The sequence below is a fragment of the Falco peregrinus genome, chromosome 3 (genome assembly GCF_023634155.1).
Source record: "Falco peregrinus isolate bFalPer1 chromosome 3, bFalPer1.pri, whole genome shotgun sequence".
Lineage (NCBI taxonomy): Eukaryota > Metazoa > Chordata > Aves > Falconiformes > Falconidae > Falco > Falco peregrinus.
Window position 1 is genome coordinate 117,040,679 of NC_073723.1, and position 15,958 is coordinate 117,056,636.

At 48.3% G+C, this 15,958-nt stretch overlaps 1 protein-coding gene across 1 annotated transcript; it reads right to left on the minus strand.

Moving 5' to 3' along the window:
• Nucleotides 1–50: 50 nt before the first annotated feature.
• Nucleotides 51–15,953, minus strand: ELOA (elongin A). Its single transcript, XM_005234142.4, has 11 exons — nt 15,660–15,953; nt 10,469–10,525; nt 9,742–9,860; nt 7,643–8,861; nt 6,216–6,330; nt 5,688–5,843; nt 5,144–5,241; nt 4,681–4,861; nt 4,027–4,138; nt 3,574–3,725; nt 51–2,984 (listed from the first exon to the last, which is right to left on the minus strand). The coding sequence occupies exons 1-11, from the start codon at nt 15,936–15,938 to the stop codon at nt 2,923–2,925; spliced, it is 2,550 nt and encodes an 849-aa protein (XP_005234199.2). The 5' UTR covers nt 15,939–15,953; the 3' UTR covers nt 51–2,922.
• Between the last annotated feature and the right edge of the window lie 5 nt (nt 15,954–15,958).

Consider the following 15,958-nt stretch of genomic DNA (forward strand, 5'->3'; position numbering starts at 1 on the left):
ACAGTGCCTATTTAACTTTCATTGCTCAGAGACATAAAAGAACAAGCAAACATGATCCAGTGTTTGGCTTTTATTGAGACATGATTTTCCTCTTTTCATATAACTTATCTAATTAAAATATTCATCTTAGTTGCCACAAAAAAATGAACATAGAAAATTGTATATACACAGTTAGGGACCAAAATACAAATGCAAGTCAAAGTCACACCCCCTCCTGCCCACATTACTCATCCCACCACCAGCAGGGCGACGAAGGGGGAAGAGGCAGCTCTGCTCAGTTCCTTCGTGTGTAGTGTAGCACAGAAAAATTGCACAAGTGTAACACCCCAGGCACCGAGAGACTGGGAACAAAGCAAGCACTTTTACCCTAGACTTTGCTTAGTTTGTGTCTCACCTCTTCCCTCTGCAGGGTTTTAGCATCGGAGCAAAAGGGAGGGGAGAGCGGCTGGCATTGGTCCCAGTGCCAGTGGGGCCCACTCAGCACCCAACAGAGTCAATTCAGACATATCTGATCCCCTCTGTACCCCCCTCCCTGCAATTCACCTAAGCTAAAATACAGACACAGTCGGCAAAGCCTAGAGCAAAGAGGCTGCTCTGAGAGGGAAGGTACATCACCCCCGTAACAGCAACGCTTTGGGCAATACCCACATCTGAGTAGTTAGCTGGAGTATTAATAAAGTGGCAGTTTAGCAGTGCCCAAGACTGTTCTCGGGCCTCAGCCAGATCCTTTGTTCCAGGTTCCATTGGGGCCTGAACATGATGCCAGACTCCACTTCCCTCCCCTCTGCCCCTACCCCAAGTACAGAGGAGAAATAAATGGTAGCACAACAGTCAGCAGAAGATAATATATTGTTATCTAATTAAAAATACAGCAAAATTAAATACAGCAAAAATGCAAGAGTAAGGAGCCATTATTTTACAGCACAACACACACTGAAATGCTGCACAGTAACATTAAAGCATCTGGGACTGTAACAAACTTACAGCACATGAGAGTCTGAGAACATTTTTCCAAGACCTTCAAAATAAGAACAGACCAAATAAACAAGAAACAACGTGTTCAGAATGGTTTGAAAGAAAGAAAGAAAGGAGAAAAAGAAAGAAACAAACAAACCATCAGAAACCAGAAGCATACAGGGATCTTTTTCTAGAGCCCACCAGGGAGGACTCTTCACAGCAGGGTTTTCCCCGGTCAGCGCGCACAGACAACTCCAGCGGTTTGGGATTTGGCAGCCACAGAAAGCCAGCAGCAGAGCTTCTCACAAGCTGCCAACAACAACAGCATCCACTACCAGCACCTTTTCCACTTAGCAAAGCCCTAGGGCAGCAAATATGGCTTGGAACAGGAGAATCTCTCCCCTTTCTGATCCGGTTGGACCTCTGAGCCCTAACAGAGAGGCTGGCTCCCTCGCCACATGACCTGGCTCTATCCAACTCCAGCCTCTGCTTGCACCCCCTCTGCGTAAGTTCGCTTTTGAGGCAGATGTAACCCACAAGCAGAAACGCTCATGACAGTAAGACTTCACATTTAATAGCCAGTGCCTAGTTGTGTCTGGCTCCCTGCTCTCTGCTGCAGCCTTGAGTCCACCTGAAATAACAGACCACGCAGCACTGGGGCTTCCCAACCTCCCCAGAGGAGCTGTGCTCCAGGGCACTTCCACAGCTTCCACCAGCCCCTGGGTCTGCCAGGTCACAGTGCACAGCTTTTCCTTCCAGAGCTCCAGTTCCTCAGACACCAAAGTACAACCGACCTTTTTGAACTCCTGCTACAAATTATGCACACATTAAAACCAAATCACATTCCATTATTCACTTCCCTCCAAGCCCAGTCAAGTAGTTTCAGGTTCAAAGACTAAAATCCATTTTTCAAAGAGGGGGCAAAGCAAAACATACAGGGAAAAGACAGGATTTAAGCACCAGCTTCTAAGTTGGAAATAAATCCTTCCCAGTTCCACACAGAAAACATGATAAAAGTATTCCTTCTTTCCACTAAAAGAGGCAAACCAATGCCTTCATTGATATTTAAAAACTGTTTTCAAATCCAGAGTCAGTCTCCCATGTCTCAAAAAAAAAAAAAAAAGTTAAAATCTGACTTGGTGCACAGTAAAATCTGTCCCTAAAACCCTCGTAGCTTTATTCCCAGTAGCCAGCAGAAGACAACAGCAGCAGAGAAAAAGTCCCCAATGGCTCTTGGCATCCCTGCACAACAACATAAGCATCTGTACAAGATCTACAGTAACAGCAGAAGAGAAGGTCAAGAGCTAAGATTTTATTAACATACATGAGTAGGGAGTAAAGCCTCAGGACCAGATGCACTTGCCAAAGGATCGACGAGCAGATGGGCCACCAGTCCTGCCCATCCCAGAGGGTCCAGGCAGGACTTTGGGCCCAACAGGTACCAGATCACAAGGAAAGACTCCCGTGACACCCAGTGTCCACTCAGATGGATTCCTGCCAGCTAAGGTCACAGAGAGGCTGGCCCTTGTACTGGATTGGGAGGGGGGAGACTACTGGGAGAGACATAAATAATACCAGTGGGATAGAGGGGCAAAATATTAATTAAAACCATTTTATAATTTATTAAGAGGTTAAATAGTAAATAGTCTCTGGATCTTCCACTCTCAGCAGGTGCCAAGACTTCACATTTTCTTGTGTCGGGAGATTCTGTACATCCTTCTTTTGACGGATGACAAAGCCAGAAACAGGATGTTAAGGGCAGGGGTAAAAAGAGGGGGGGCTTGACACTGAGAAAGGGACCAGAACAAAAGATAAAATACTGTGCTGTCATCTTGTGCAGATCGAAGCTTCTCCCAGCAGCTGCAGCCTCCAAAGAGTTCAAAGAAAAGGGCTTTTTGGGTACCTTCTCCCCCTTCAGTGCCACTCCCCCCATGGGAAGAAAAGTCCCAGATCTGCACTGCAAACTTATCTCCGAGAGAATCTGTTTTTGAAAGCTTTGATAGTCTTTGCCATCATGGGTGCAATTTCTGCAACAGAGAAAGAAAAAAGAAAAAAAAAAAAAACCAAACAAATCAAACAAAGAAACCCTACACGTTACAAACAACAGCAGACACAGACTACCAGAGTAGAGAGCAATTCAAAGCTGCAGCCCTGGCAAAGCAGGGGTAAATGTGTGTTCATGGCCTATCTTATTTTCAGGTCACAGTCCAAGGAGAGCCCACTCAGCTTTCTGCACTGCAAGAACACAGATCTCTGGTTAAACCTCTCCCTGCTTTCTTCCCAAGGGAGCTGTGCTATAATTTCATTGTTCCAAACAGCTGGACAGAGACAGGAGGATACCAGGAAGGAAAAGGCAGGGTTTCTGCCTCACTGATGCCATTAGGACAGGCTGACACAGTCAGCACTGAGCAGGCAGGTGGATCAGATGTTTCCCTACGCTTTATCTTGTGCAAGAAGTTTGAGCAGACTTTACCACCCTCTCCTTAGCGAGAGAGGCCACCAATACCACCCCTCCTGCATAGCCTGGATTTCTCTTACAGCAGAAGCAGCAGATTCATGCATTTATAGAGGAGGAGCTCTAGAAGATCACATAGATGTTCTGCAGTTTGTACTTACTCTTCACTGGTGGTTTCCTGGGGTCATAGGAGGAGAAGGTGCTAGCTGAAGATGGAACAGAATGAGCACTGCTGGTGCTGGGCCCATCATAGGACTGCTCCTCACTCACACGAGCGTGGCTTTTGCTAGATGTGTACAGGACTGGTTTTATTCTGAAACAGAGATTGGGACAGACATTTCAGTAAAGGAGTCACTGTGGTTTGATGCAATTCTTCAGACTCAAGCCACATCTGTTCACAGCAGCATGGCAGATACCACATGGAACCAGCAGTGACCAGAATCTCCATATTCCCCAGCAAGAAAGAAACTATTACAGTCACAAGTTTCACTGTAAAAGGACCTCCCGGACACACAGTATCCTTTCCTGCCAGGATGCAGAGCTGCAGGGGGAAGCTGGTAGGAGCCCACAGGAAAAGAGACCCTGAACAGCAAGCACTACTGAGGAACACTCACTTGGTCTTCTCTGGCAGAAGAGGTCCTCCAGTTCCAAACTTCTCTTGTCTCCTTCGTACATCCCGAGGGGGCTTTGCTGCAGAGTTCACAAACGCCATTTTGGCCACTCTACCTGTAAGAGGCCAGAAGGAATCATTGCTTAGATCCAACTTAATGTAAAGGAGGCTCCTCAGTGCCTGTCTTGATTGCAGCAAGCTCCAGTCACCTCTCCCCAATCCATCCATTCCGAAGCTCTGGTGACAGCCTCCTCCCTGACATCTGAACAACCTGCAGTCACAACACGGGCTGTGAGAAATCAGACTGATCAGGTCAGTAGTTCTCAGGTTCACCAGAAGAGCAGGAATGCATCCTCTCACTCTGGTTTTCTTCAACCCCAGCATGAAGCTGCCGCTCTAGATCAGAAAGGAGGTGCCTCTGCAGCCCTGCGTGCTCTTGGTGTGAAATATTGCTCTGCCCAGTCTGCATCAACAACACACAGATGAAATAGAGAGCCTGCTAAGCCATTAAGCAAAGGCCACCACATAAAGAACAGTGCTATGCAACTCCTGTATCAGACTAGTTTTAAACCAGTCATTCTAAAAGACCTTCCTCACACAAAGACATCCCCTAGGCAGTATTCCGAGACCCATCTCTGATCACTCAGTCCTACTTCACCTTTGGGTTTGTTGGCATGAGCTGAGCCGATGTTCCGCGCTAACATGAGCAGCCGCTGCTCTCGCGCATCGTGAAGTCGAAGGTACATCTCCCGCCAGGACTCAAACTCTTCTGGCTTCTCATTCTTGAAGTCTCGGAGACAGTGATTGTGCCACAGTTGATCCGTATCCTCAATGAGGACCTGAAGCAAACCTACATGTAAGCTGGGATCCCTCCAGACACCTTCACTGCCCTTTCCCTCAGCACCAGCTAGTGGCAGTGTCACCAGAATATCACAAGAGGGCAAGACAGCTCAAAGGCCAACTTGCAGCAGGAGGTGGGTAGGTGGCAAATCCAGGAACTCAGGACTAGCAAAAGCCACCTCTTGTTATAAAAAGCATTATTCTTTACTGTCTTCCTAGGGCGGATGGGGACGGAACATCATTCCCACGTCACCACCCCTGCCCCATGCCAAGGCACTCACATGATTACATTCCTCAATGCGGTACAGTTGCTCCGGGGTGCATCTCTCCAATACTGGCTCCAGCACTGAGAAGGGGACACCACCCACTTCATAGATTGCTAGAGAGAAGCAAGATGCACAGAGCATTTATCCTACTCCTTCCTCGCCAAGGAAAGGGCTTGACACCTTGAAATGCAGTGGAAAAAACTGCAGTGCTGCATGACACTACACAATATGAAGGGAAGGAAGAAGAAATCATAGTTGCAATAGCTCTAGTAAGCCATCAGGCACCAGTATTTCCAAGTTAAGAGGTGCCTGCACAAGGCTCTCTTTGCCACTATTTCCAGTGCTTTAGCACTGCCTCAAAACATGTTGGGTGCTGATTTCTGCAACACCTGAGCTTTCAGTGAGACCTATTCCATGTGGGTTAGCTTGCCCTGTGACAAGGGGCAACTGTTCACAAGCTCCAAGACAGATGCTGCTAGGATATATACCAAAAAAGTCACCAAGATTTCAGTACACCTGCACGGCAACAAGACCAGGACAGGTGAGGAAAGGTACTTACAGTCAATGTTGTTACTGAGGACTCTGATACATTGCTGATACAGAGACATCATCTTTGGGAGGTAGGCAGTTTTAGAGCCTGAATACACCTGCATCTTTGAATTCAAACGGCGGCCTGTAAAACCTGCTTCACTCTCTTCAATTGGCGAGGACAGTGCTGTAAAGTGAACGACTTGGAGTAAGAAAGGAACAGGAAAAAAAAGAGCCCACCCTGATGAATGGCACAAAAGACACAAATTGGAGTCACCCAGAAACAATCTAAAGGGCTAAGTCTTCGCTAAGAGACCCACAACCTAGTTCAAGAAGGGCAAGTCCAAAGCCCAAGCCTCAGGAAGGGTCAGCAAAGGATCTTCCTCATTTCTTTCTATCTAGAGCACACGGGAAAGCTACCTTTTTCTAAAACCTAGGCTCCAGGCATCAGAGGCAGGACACCAGACCCCAACAGAAAGATCTGAACCCAGCCAGCATCCGCTCCCTCCCACAAACAAAGGCTGCAACCCATTTTTTCCTCTTTTCCTGCCCAACATACCTTTCCTTTTTGTCTGGGTGCAGGTAATGGACTCCACTGAAGGAAGAGGGCGGTAATTGGCCTGGATCGGGGGCAGTGGGATGTCTGGTAACGTCGGTACCACATCTAAAATTATCTGGAAGAAGAGGATGTACACACAAGTAAGCCAAAGCACAAGAGAATGTTACTTAGTACCAGCACACAAAGAGCACCGAACTGTATTTTGTTTGATATTTTGAGTAAGTCACTTAATGCCGATCAGCTTGCACCAAGAAATAGCCTCAGGGGGAGGCTGCACTTCTGCCACATTACTGTGGCTCCGCCTAGGCTGTCAATACAAAGCAGCCAAGATTTGGGATCTGAATCATCAGTGCCCTCCAGTAAGGGCCATCCACATCTTTAACTGACCAGGTTCAGTGCTGAAGGCCTCTGGCAAGGACCAAAGTCAGATTAACAGTGAAAAAAAAACAGAAGAGAAAGCTGGCAGAAACATTTCCTTGATCTCAAAACACTCATTTACCTGTTCTCTTCTCCTCTTCCCCACCTCCTGCAAAAATCTCTGCAGTGGTGGTGGAGAAGAAAGCCTCACAAACTGAAGGAAATCTAAAACTTTAATATGAGGCGTTTATTAGAATGAATGGCAAAGCAGGATTTTAAAATGCTGCTAAGATTATAAAAGACACTTTTTTGAAGAGCAAAGTGTTTCAAAGTTGAGTAAAAAGATCAAGCAGTAACGGTTTTATGCATTAGTCCCTACTTATATACAAAACTGTGGCACCCATATGGCTATTACTATGTACAGAAATATTGCTCATTTTTCAAGTTTTCATGAAGGAAGATCTGTCTTCTAGAAGCTGCATTGTAACACCAGTTCTCCCATTTCTCCCCCATTTCTGGAGACCAAAAGTTATAGACAACAGAACTGTAGTACCAACACAGGCAAAAAAGGTCCATTTGAGAGAAGCATAAATACTTGAGAGGAGAAGCATGGGAACCTTGCTAGCAGGTGGAGATGCACCACGTATTAGGCTGGATTCTAAGTTGACTCACAACTAAAAGATATTCTGCATCTTAACAAGTGTATTACGTCCAATTTGCTTTCATACAAGTATTTAGCTGAAGGTGTTGTCTTTTACTCTCCCCATTTTTGAATCAACAGGGGTTTGCCTATCGCATTTCTGTTTTCCCCCTCCCTCTTCATCCACTTTTCCAGCAGAGTTCCACTCTAACAGCACAAAGCAATGCCTCCAGCGTATGGAATACACGGTGTCTCCCAGCAGGAACCAGGAGTCACAGACCTGGATACCAATGAGACACCACAAGCACACCCTGATGCAGAACACAGCCCAGCACCTCCAAGGGGAAAACTAACAAGCCCCAGATGGCAGAGGACCGACAGCAGCTGATCCCACCTTCTTTGTTCACTTTCAGATCCTTCAAAACCTTACCCTCTTTGGTTTAGGAGACTCTGGTAGTTTCTTCTCTGCCTTTTTCTCACTTGTTCGCTTGTGACTTGGACTTTTCCGACTCGTGCTTGAGCTGTTGCTACTGGGTTTGGATCCATTCTGTTTGCTGTGCCCTCGGTCTTTCTCCCCAGCTGATACAGAGGGTTTGACTGCTTTCTTTTTCTTTTTCTGGGGCTGGTCATAGCTGAGATATGACTCAAAGGACATTGTAGGTTGTTCAAATTCATCCTCCACTTCCCCCTCCCCAAAATTTGAGGAAAAGCCCATCGATTTTTTGTCCACATCTGAGACTTTGCGCTTCCCCTCCGAAGACTTTAAGCTCCCAGAAATCCCCTTTTCTTTGATCCTATTTGACGAGTCACTCTCAGCTTTCCGTTTCTCCCGGTCTGTGTTAGGGGTCTCCAGGGTCACCTTGGGCTTTTCCAATTTGCCTTTTTCAGAGTCCCGATGTTTTTGCTTCTTAACATGGTTGTCCAAAGACGGCTCTTCCAAGTGCGGCATTGTGTGCAACTTCTCCTTTTTGGAGGTGCCACCTTCTCGGTTCTTCTCCTTCTTGGTACCATCGGACGTCTTCTGCTTCTCCTTGCTGCCCCCTGCCATGGGGGCTTCTCGGAGCTGCTCTTTACAAGAGGTCTTGTGCAATCTTTCTGGGCTGAAGGCAGAGGTCCTGTCCTCCACTCTGCCATCAAGTCGCTGCTTCTTGTGAGAAGACTTGTGCTCTTTGCTTCGACTCGTGTTCCCTTTGTCATAAAACTCACCAGGGTTCCTCTCCTGGCCTGCTCCCAGCTTCTCCTGAAAGCTGTGGCCTTTACTGGCTTTCCGATGAAATACTGTTGGTTCCTCCTGCTCCTCAGAGGCATAAGGGTCTGTGTACATATCCTGAGGGCTCTCACTTGGCTCAGGTGACACAGCTTGTCCACAGTCTGAGTACTCCTGATCTGAAGAGAGCACTGGGGAAGATCTGCCCCAACCCTTCCCCTCGTGGCTGCTATAGCCATAAGTCTCATGGGCTCTCTCAGGCCTAGGATACCTTTTAGACTTCTTTTCCCTATGATCTGGGCTATAGGGCTGGCTGCAAGATGGCTGGAAGGGTTCTGAATACTCCTGGTCAGGTTCCTCATCCTCTCTGAGGGATGGTTCTTGATGTCTTTTGCTTGCACTGCTCCTCTCGTAGTCGCGGTCTTCAGAATCCAGGTTGTTTCTGAAGTGATAAGAAAACAAAATAGTTAAGATTTAAACTTCACAATATGAATGAAAAGAGCAACTCCCCATGGACAGAAACCTCTCCTACAGAAGACTAAGGTTGTATTTTGTAGTTTTGTAGCAAAAATATCACTAATTCCTTCAGACACAGCAACATTCAGGGATTTAGAAACTGCAGTTCTAGCGCAGGAATTAATTAAGCATTTTTATTAGGACTAGAGACTTCACAGTTCATTGGGAAGCGGAGACAGATGCTGACAGAGACTTCTCCATGCCTATACACTCCTGGCTGCACGGTGCCTATGGGTAACGTGTCCCCCAGTTCACCAATTAAGCAGGCAGGGGTACCACAGCCATTGAAATGATCACGAATAACTGGGTCTTTATCACCCACATGTAAAGGATCTCACTGCTGCATTCAACACAGCTTTGTTACTGCAACGTGCCTGCTAGCGTTAACTTTCAGTCTCCATAGGATTTTTGCAGATACAGGCCTTCTTTCAAAGTGAGCCATTTCCTTTACTCAGGCCTAGAACTTCCTTTTAGCATCATAAAATGGGAAGCGAGCAGATTGCATCTCTTGCTTTATTAAGGGCACTTTCCTGGCATCTACTGTTAATCTCTTCATCAAACTGCAAATTCTTGAAAATTGGCCCCTACTTGCACGCAGAACTGCAGCCGTCAGCAACCCAGTGCTCTGTGGCTAGCAAAGGCAGGAAGTTTATGCCAAAACAAGGCAAAACCCCCACGCAGAGTTAGCACCTTCGTCTTGCACATTTTTCAAGGCCCTTTGTTTCCTTGGTCAGGGAAGTTTATAATCTCCACTGCAAAAATGTAACAAAGCTTATTCACCAAGTTAACCAAGCAGGTTCACTTACCTGTCTGCCTCTTGGGACACAGGCACTAGCTTCTTCCACCTGGCTACGAGGTTCTTTGCAAAGTCTCCTACAAGCTCGTGTTTCCGTAAACTGTTCACAGTCTTCCCAACACCCGTCTCCTTCATGAGAGAGCCAAGACATGAATTCATCTTAGCAAAACAGTCAGCATTCTCACCTCTGCTAAACTTCCTACAAAGTGAATAAAGTTAACCCACTACCTATTGCGGCCAAGTAGAAATAAACTTCCTTGATCTAACAGCAAAGATATCACATAGATTATGTTTTCACCAGACATTTTATCATTTGCTACAGTTCTGTAAATCAAAGAAGACTTAACTCTACCTTAGTCAAACACTGATTATTCGTATTCATAAATCAAATCAGTAGTTACGATGACCGTTGGCAAGTTTAAAGACAGAAGTCACTAATAATTACAAGAATTAGCACTTCCGAATTTCATGTTGATTTGGTTATCATTAGGAACTACTCCAACTTTCATATCCCCGTCAAGCGTTAAGCTTTCAGAAGAACTGAAGAAGACAAACTGTCCTCCACCGCTTCACGCTTGCTCTGACACGCTCCTTCCCCATGCCTGGAATCTTTAGAACTTCACAACAATCACGCCTGTGACACCAGGTGGCCGAGGAACGCAGCATTTGTGGTGGCAAACAGTTATCCCGGGACTTGACAGACATGACCGAAGCGTGAGAGATTTCACAGCTCTTACCACGAGAATGTCAACTGTGATGGGCAACTCAGACAGTCTCTTCAGACTTTTCAGCAGCTGCAGAGACAAGAAGAAAAGCGTTCAGACTTGTCATGCTGAACCACATACTGTGATTGGAAAGGAAGAAAATTCAGCACTGCACGAGAGCTTGTTAGAAAGATCCAAGTGGCAGACAGCTGCTACCTTGCTCCAAATCAAGCTCCTGAGAAGCTGAATGCAAGGGCCAACCATAAAGAAATTATTGTCTCTCTGATTACAAGGACCCACCTGAGAATCTTAAAACACATTCAAATTATTAATGCTTTCTTCACACAGGACTGCAACGGAATTTTAGGTTAAAGCACCAGGAACAGACACACTCAACTCTGTGCACAGTAAGTGGAATAAAGGACTCGGAAGCTTGTGACTCTCCCTTGTTGAGAAGGGGGGGCGGGAGGAAGTCGTTTCCTTTGAAGATTTGCAAACTAGACACTGACAGAAGATTTCTAGATGCTCTTAAAGATCTAAGAGGAACCCGGATCTCCTCTGCAGACCCTCCACTGGGCCAGCGCCGCTGACAAGCTCTCTCCTCTCATCTACAGTTGGTGCTAAAAAGGCAAGTGACCCCTTCCACAACCACTGCCTCTCACCCCACTCTTTTCCCTTCACCATACACCAGTGAAAAAAGATGGTTTCCTCCACACGGGGGGCCCCCCAGCACGTGCAGCTGTTCCGTGGGCTAGGGAGGGAAGAGGAGCCCTCTCCCACGTGCACCCCAGCGAGGGGCGGCAGGTGAAGGGGACGTACCTCTGCCACCAAACCTCTGGTTTGGGCCATCACTTCCCCAAGATGTCTAGGGACTTTTCAGTTACAGTACATGGCAACACACATCTGACAGCACCGCTGCCCCTCACATTATTTCCTGCAGCTCAGCTATAGCCACAGAGCAGCCTCATCAGCATTCCCATTATTATAGCCCCTATACAGCCCAGGCTTTGTTCAGCGCTGCTGTGCTATATGCCATACAAAGGGCTGTCCCTGATCCAGAAGATCTCTTTAAAGCACCGTGCTCACGTTCAAATTCGCACTGCGGGCCTATCACCCCCACTTCCACTGTGCAAGGATCAGAGAGGTTTAGAGGTTTCCTTCCTTTTGAAAGAAATCAGTTCTTTTAACCTATTTGAAGAGTGCTATTACTTTCAGAAAGAAAATACTCCTCGACAGAGATAAGGGTTCACCTGGCTGAAGCGGAACCAGATGACAGTTTCTGTTCACCAGAAACCACTCTGTTCTATTTAGGACTTAATTACCATGACCAAAGGTTTAGGTTTTCTTATTTCAGAAGGGTGAAACACCGATAACAACTGTTTCAGCACTACCGAGCTGGGATGCTGAGGGGGATGCAACAGTTCTAGCCGCACTGTAACCACAGCTAACAGGGTCTTCCAGCCCTCTGTCCCTGCAATTCCAGACTCGTGGTAGCACAGTCTTCCCTGGGACTCACAAGATCTGCGGCAGGTACCGTGCTCCACCACCTACCTCAACTGATGGGAAAAAGAAAAACCAAAAAAACAAAGCAGCCAGTTGAGCTAAAAATCCCAATGTTCTTTGAGTTTTCCAGAATCACTGTTACTTTGCCAGCACTGCTGCTCAACAAGCCCACTGGCAATCGAAGCCATCAGACCAGAAGCAGCAGAGGCAGAGCCACAGCCCACCTCTGCTGCCTCCCCTCAAACTGCCACCGCAAGGGCTGCCACAGCTCGCGCAGCGAGATCCCTCCAAGAAAGCCAAAATCCTTCTGGCATCAGAAACACAGGGTAGAGTGTGTGCAAAGACCCTCTTTGGAAGGGGGCAGGAAGGGAAGGGAAGAAGGATGGACTGTGTACTCAATTAAAAAAAGAAAGAAAAAAAAAAGAAAGATGGGGCAATATTAAAAGCATCTCTGTAAGCCGATTACCTTCCTAGAGAGGTTGTTTCAGAGCTTACAAAATCCTACTATGAGAGTAAGAACCAAGGGAAAACTTGTTACAGTATCCTTAAAGCCTCCCAATTATTTTCTAGCTACATCCCACCACAGCATCTTCCACTGCTCTTCAGTTATTTGTCACTTTCAGGGCTGAATTCCAAAAAGATAAGCACTATTCTCAACGGGGCTTATTTCTGGATTTTGTATAGCCAGGGGAAGTGTGGTTTGAGCCCAGGAGACCCACATGTTTGATCCAGAACACATCTCATGGGCAACTGGATTATTCCACACCCACTGCAGTCAATGGCTGGAAATCTCCACACACCTTAGAAAAAAGCAAGAGCTGGCTTTCTGAGAGGCCACCACCGTACACATACCTTTGTCCAAGTGTCACATTACCAAGCTTTTACACCTGCACATCCATTAAAAAATAACAGAGTTTGAGTTCAGCACAACTCCCAGCCAAGTAATAAAAATCTCAAAATGACACTGTCAGGAAACAAGGCATTTTTGTTACCTGTGTCAGCAGTAATGCACTTATCTGACAAGCTAAGATATCAAAACCTGTTTTTAATGACGCTGCCCAAGTGGCATGCAGCCTGGCAATATCCGAGTAGGTATACATTTGGGAGCTGTGTGAACATGGAAAAAACCTCACTTTGCCTGCAGCCACTGCAGACCACAGATCCACGTGCATGAGATGCACCAAGTGAGACAACTCTGTTGCAGGGAGGCTTAACAACTTGTACTAATCTGTACTTCCTACGGAAACAAGCTGACGGACTACATCCCACTGCCTTCAGCTAAAATCAGCCAAGCAGACTCAAATCTGGCAGCTCGACTCAGAGTTAACTGAGATCCTACGAGTCCTACAAGAAAAAGGCGACCAGGTACAAGACAGAAAACACAAGGCTTATATCTTGCTAGGCACCAGATGAAATACATACCACAAATCTCTTCTAAAACCCCCCAGCGTAGGATACAGTTTCAGTTAATCAGCTGCAAGACACAAACCATAGAAACTTCACTCAGTTCCAGCTCCAAGAAAGTTTTAACATGGGTTCATTGTTTTATTTTTATAAAAGAAATCAGCCAGATCGTTACAACGCTAAGGACAAACGCTGATATCAGATTACTACACCACAGCTTGGCCTCTTCCTCTCCATGAGGACGCTCTCCTGTTCATGTTTCCTTTACTCTCTTTCTTCCCTCAATCTTGCAGCAGAGCTTGTACCTTCTCTGCTGGACAAAAAAAGACCCTTTCCAAATCATTACAGCAGTTTCCAAAGTTTCACTCACACAGTTCTGTGCCAGCATACCAATTTTCACCCAAACCCAATATTAATACTTAACTTTCAGCAAGACAATATAGTTGTACACTATTTTGGGCAAATACTATTCTTTCACATAACTCATAAAATATTTCAAGAGGACAAGGCAAGAAAACCAAAGGCTGGAAATGGTGTAACATGTGGGTAGAAGCCACGGGTACCCTGGATTCTTCCTGATGACAGAGTAAAGCTGCAGCTGCTACAGAACTGTAGTAGAAACTGTTAACTTCTGACACAGGAAGGTGCTCAGAAGATACACAATGTATCAAGACAACGCAATGTTAACTAAATTGAAGCCTAGAAACACTAATACTTCCAAGGCAGTATCAGAAATAAGAAGAGTACAGGTCACAGGACCTTTCTGCCTGGGAAGGAAAAAGGTTTTAAAGTCAGCATCCTGCTAGTAACAGCTTGCAACTGCTTATTGCCTCTCCCTCGCCTTTCAAAACTGCACAGGATCAACAGAAAGAAACAACAGCACAAGGTTACTGGAGAAAGAGTCAGCCTGTGCAAATAGTGCCTGAAGACTTACAATGCCCAAGAAACACAGACAAGCAGTCGTTGCCCCAGCTGACACAAGGGTCAGGAAACAGGAGCACCAGCTCTCTGTACACACGCTGAGCCAATATCTGAACGCTTGCACATGCTCTCAGCACCACAGCGCCCAAGGACCCCCTGGAACTGACTCCTCAACGGTCTCTCAGCTCCACTTGGGGCCCCACCAGTTAAACTCTGTGCTGGTCTTGGCTGAGAGGGTGAGGAAAGGAACCAGACCCTCCCACCGCTCTGCCCCCAGCTAGGCTGCGGCTGGGCACAGCAGCCTCCATTTCAAAGGGACAGCACCTGACACTTCAGCATCCATCCTTCTTCAGGGGAGGTCTTGGAAAATGAGCTGTTCTGCAGGCACGTGCCCAAGTTAAGCAAAGTTTGCCAGGTGCAGAGTGACCGCACAGCCCTGACAGCTGCCTCTTTCACCCGAATTAACTGAAACACGAACTGAACACCTGTAAATAGTCACCAGAGATGCTCCTCCTTTAAAATATGACATAAAGCATGGTATAAAGGCATGCACTGGGCCCAACTGAGCTCAACCATCATTCCACATTTCAGTCAAATAAAACATCTCAGAACACTGATATACCCAGCAGGAGAGTTGCTGTCAGCGGCAGACGCAGCCCAACGTCACCGAAAAGATTCGAGCAGAAGCCCAGACCAGGGTGGCACGCACGGGGCAGCCGCTCCACGACAGCTGCAGCGGGCAGCAGCTCTTGGCAGCAGACACGTTTGCTCGTGGAGATGGGTGAGAGGCATCAAGCAACATCCCCACGCTCAGAGGGGGAACCCTCGCTGGGGCAGCGTTAACGCTCAGCACCTTCTTACCCCGAGCCCAGCTCCACGGTGGTCCCGGTGGTGGCCCTGGCCCTCCCCAGCCCCACGGCAGGGCTGCACCTCCCTGTCACCTCCCGCCCCGCGCACGCCGGGCACAGCGGCTCCTCCACCATTTACACGTCACCAGGACAAGACTCTTCCGGCAAGTTCTCCGGTGCCCGCCGGCCTGCCCCTCAAACCGCACCCCAGGGCCTGCCACGGGGGGACCCCACGCACGGGCCCCCGCAGGCCGCAGCGGGCCTCCCGCGGGGCCTGCCAGCCCAGCCCGTCAGCGGGCCGGGGGCTCCACCGGGGGCGACCGCCGGGCTCGCTCCTCTGGGAGGCAGCGGGCCGCCCGCCTCGCCCCACGGACCGCGGCCGGGCACGAAACTTCGTGGTGGTGGAGGAGGGAGCCCGGCGGACGGCAGGCCCGGCCGCGTTCCCCGTGCCCCCCCGCGCGGCGGCCCGGGCCCTCCCGACCCCCGGTCCCACCACACCGCCCCCGCCGAGGAGGGGGAAGCCCCGCCCGCGCCGCCGTCCCCGTCACCTTCTTGGGCTCCGAGCTGCCCGCCAGCCGCGACTGCAGCTTGCCCACAACTTCCAGCACCGACTCCGCCATTTTTACTGCTGGAGAGGCCGCGGCGGCGGAAGCGGCTTCACCACCCGCTGGCCACACGGCGTTTCTCCACCGTGGCCGCCATCTTGGCTGCGGGCAGGAAACGGAAGTGGCGCAAACGCTGCCCCGGCCGGCGGCCACCATGGCGGGTACGGGCAGAGCCCGGCTGGCGCCATTTTGGGGCCTGGCAGCAGCGGCGGGCAGCGCCATCTTGAGTGCTGGCAGGGCGC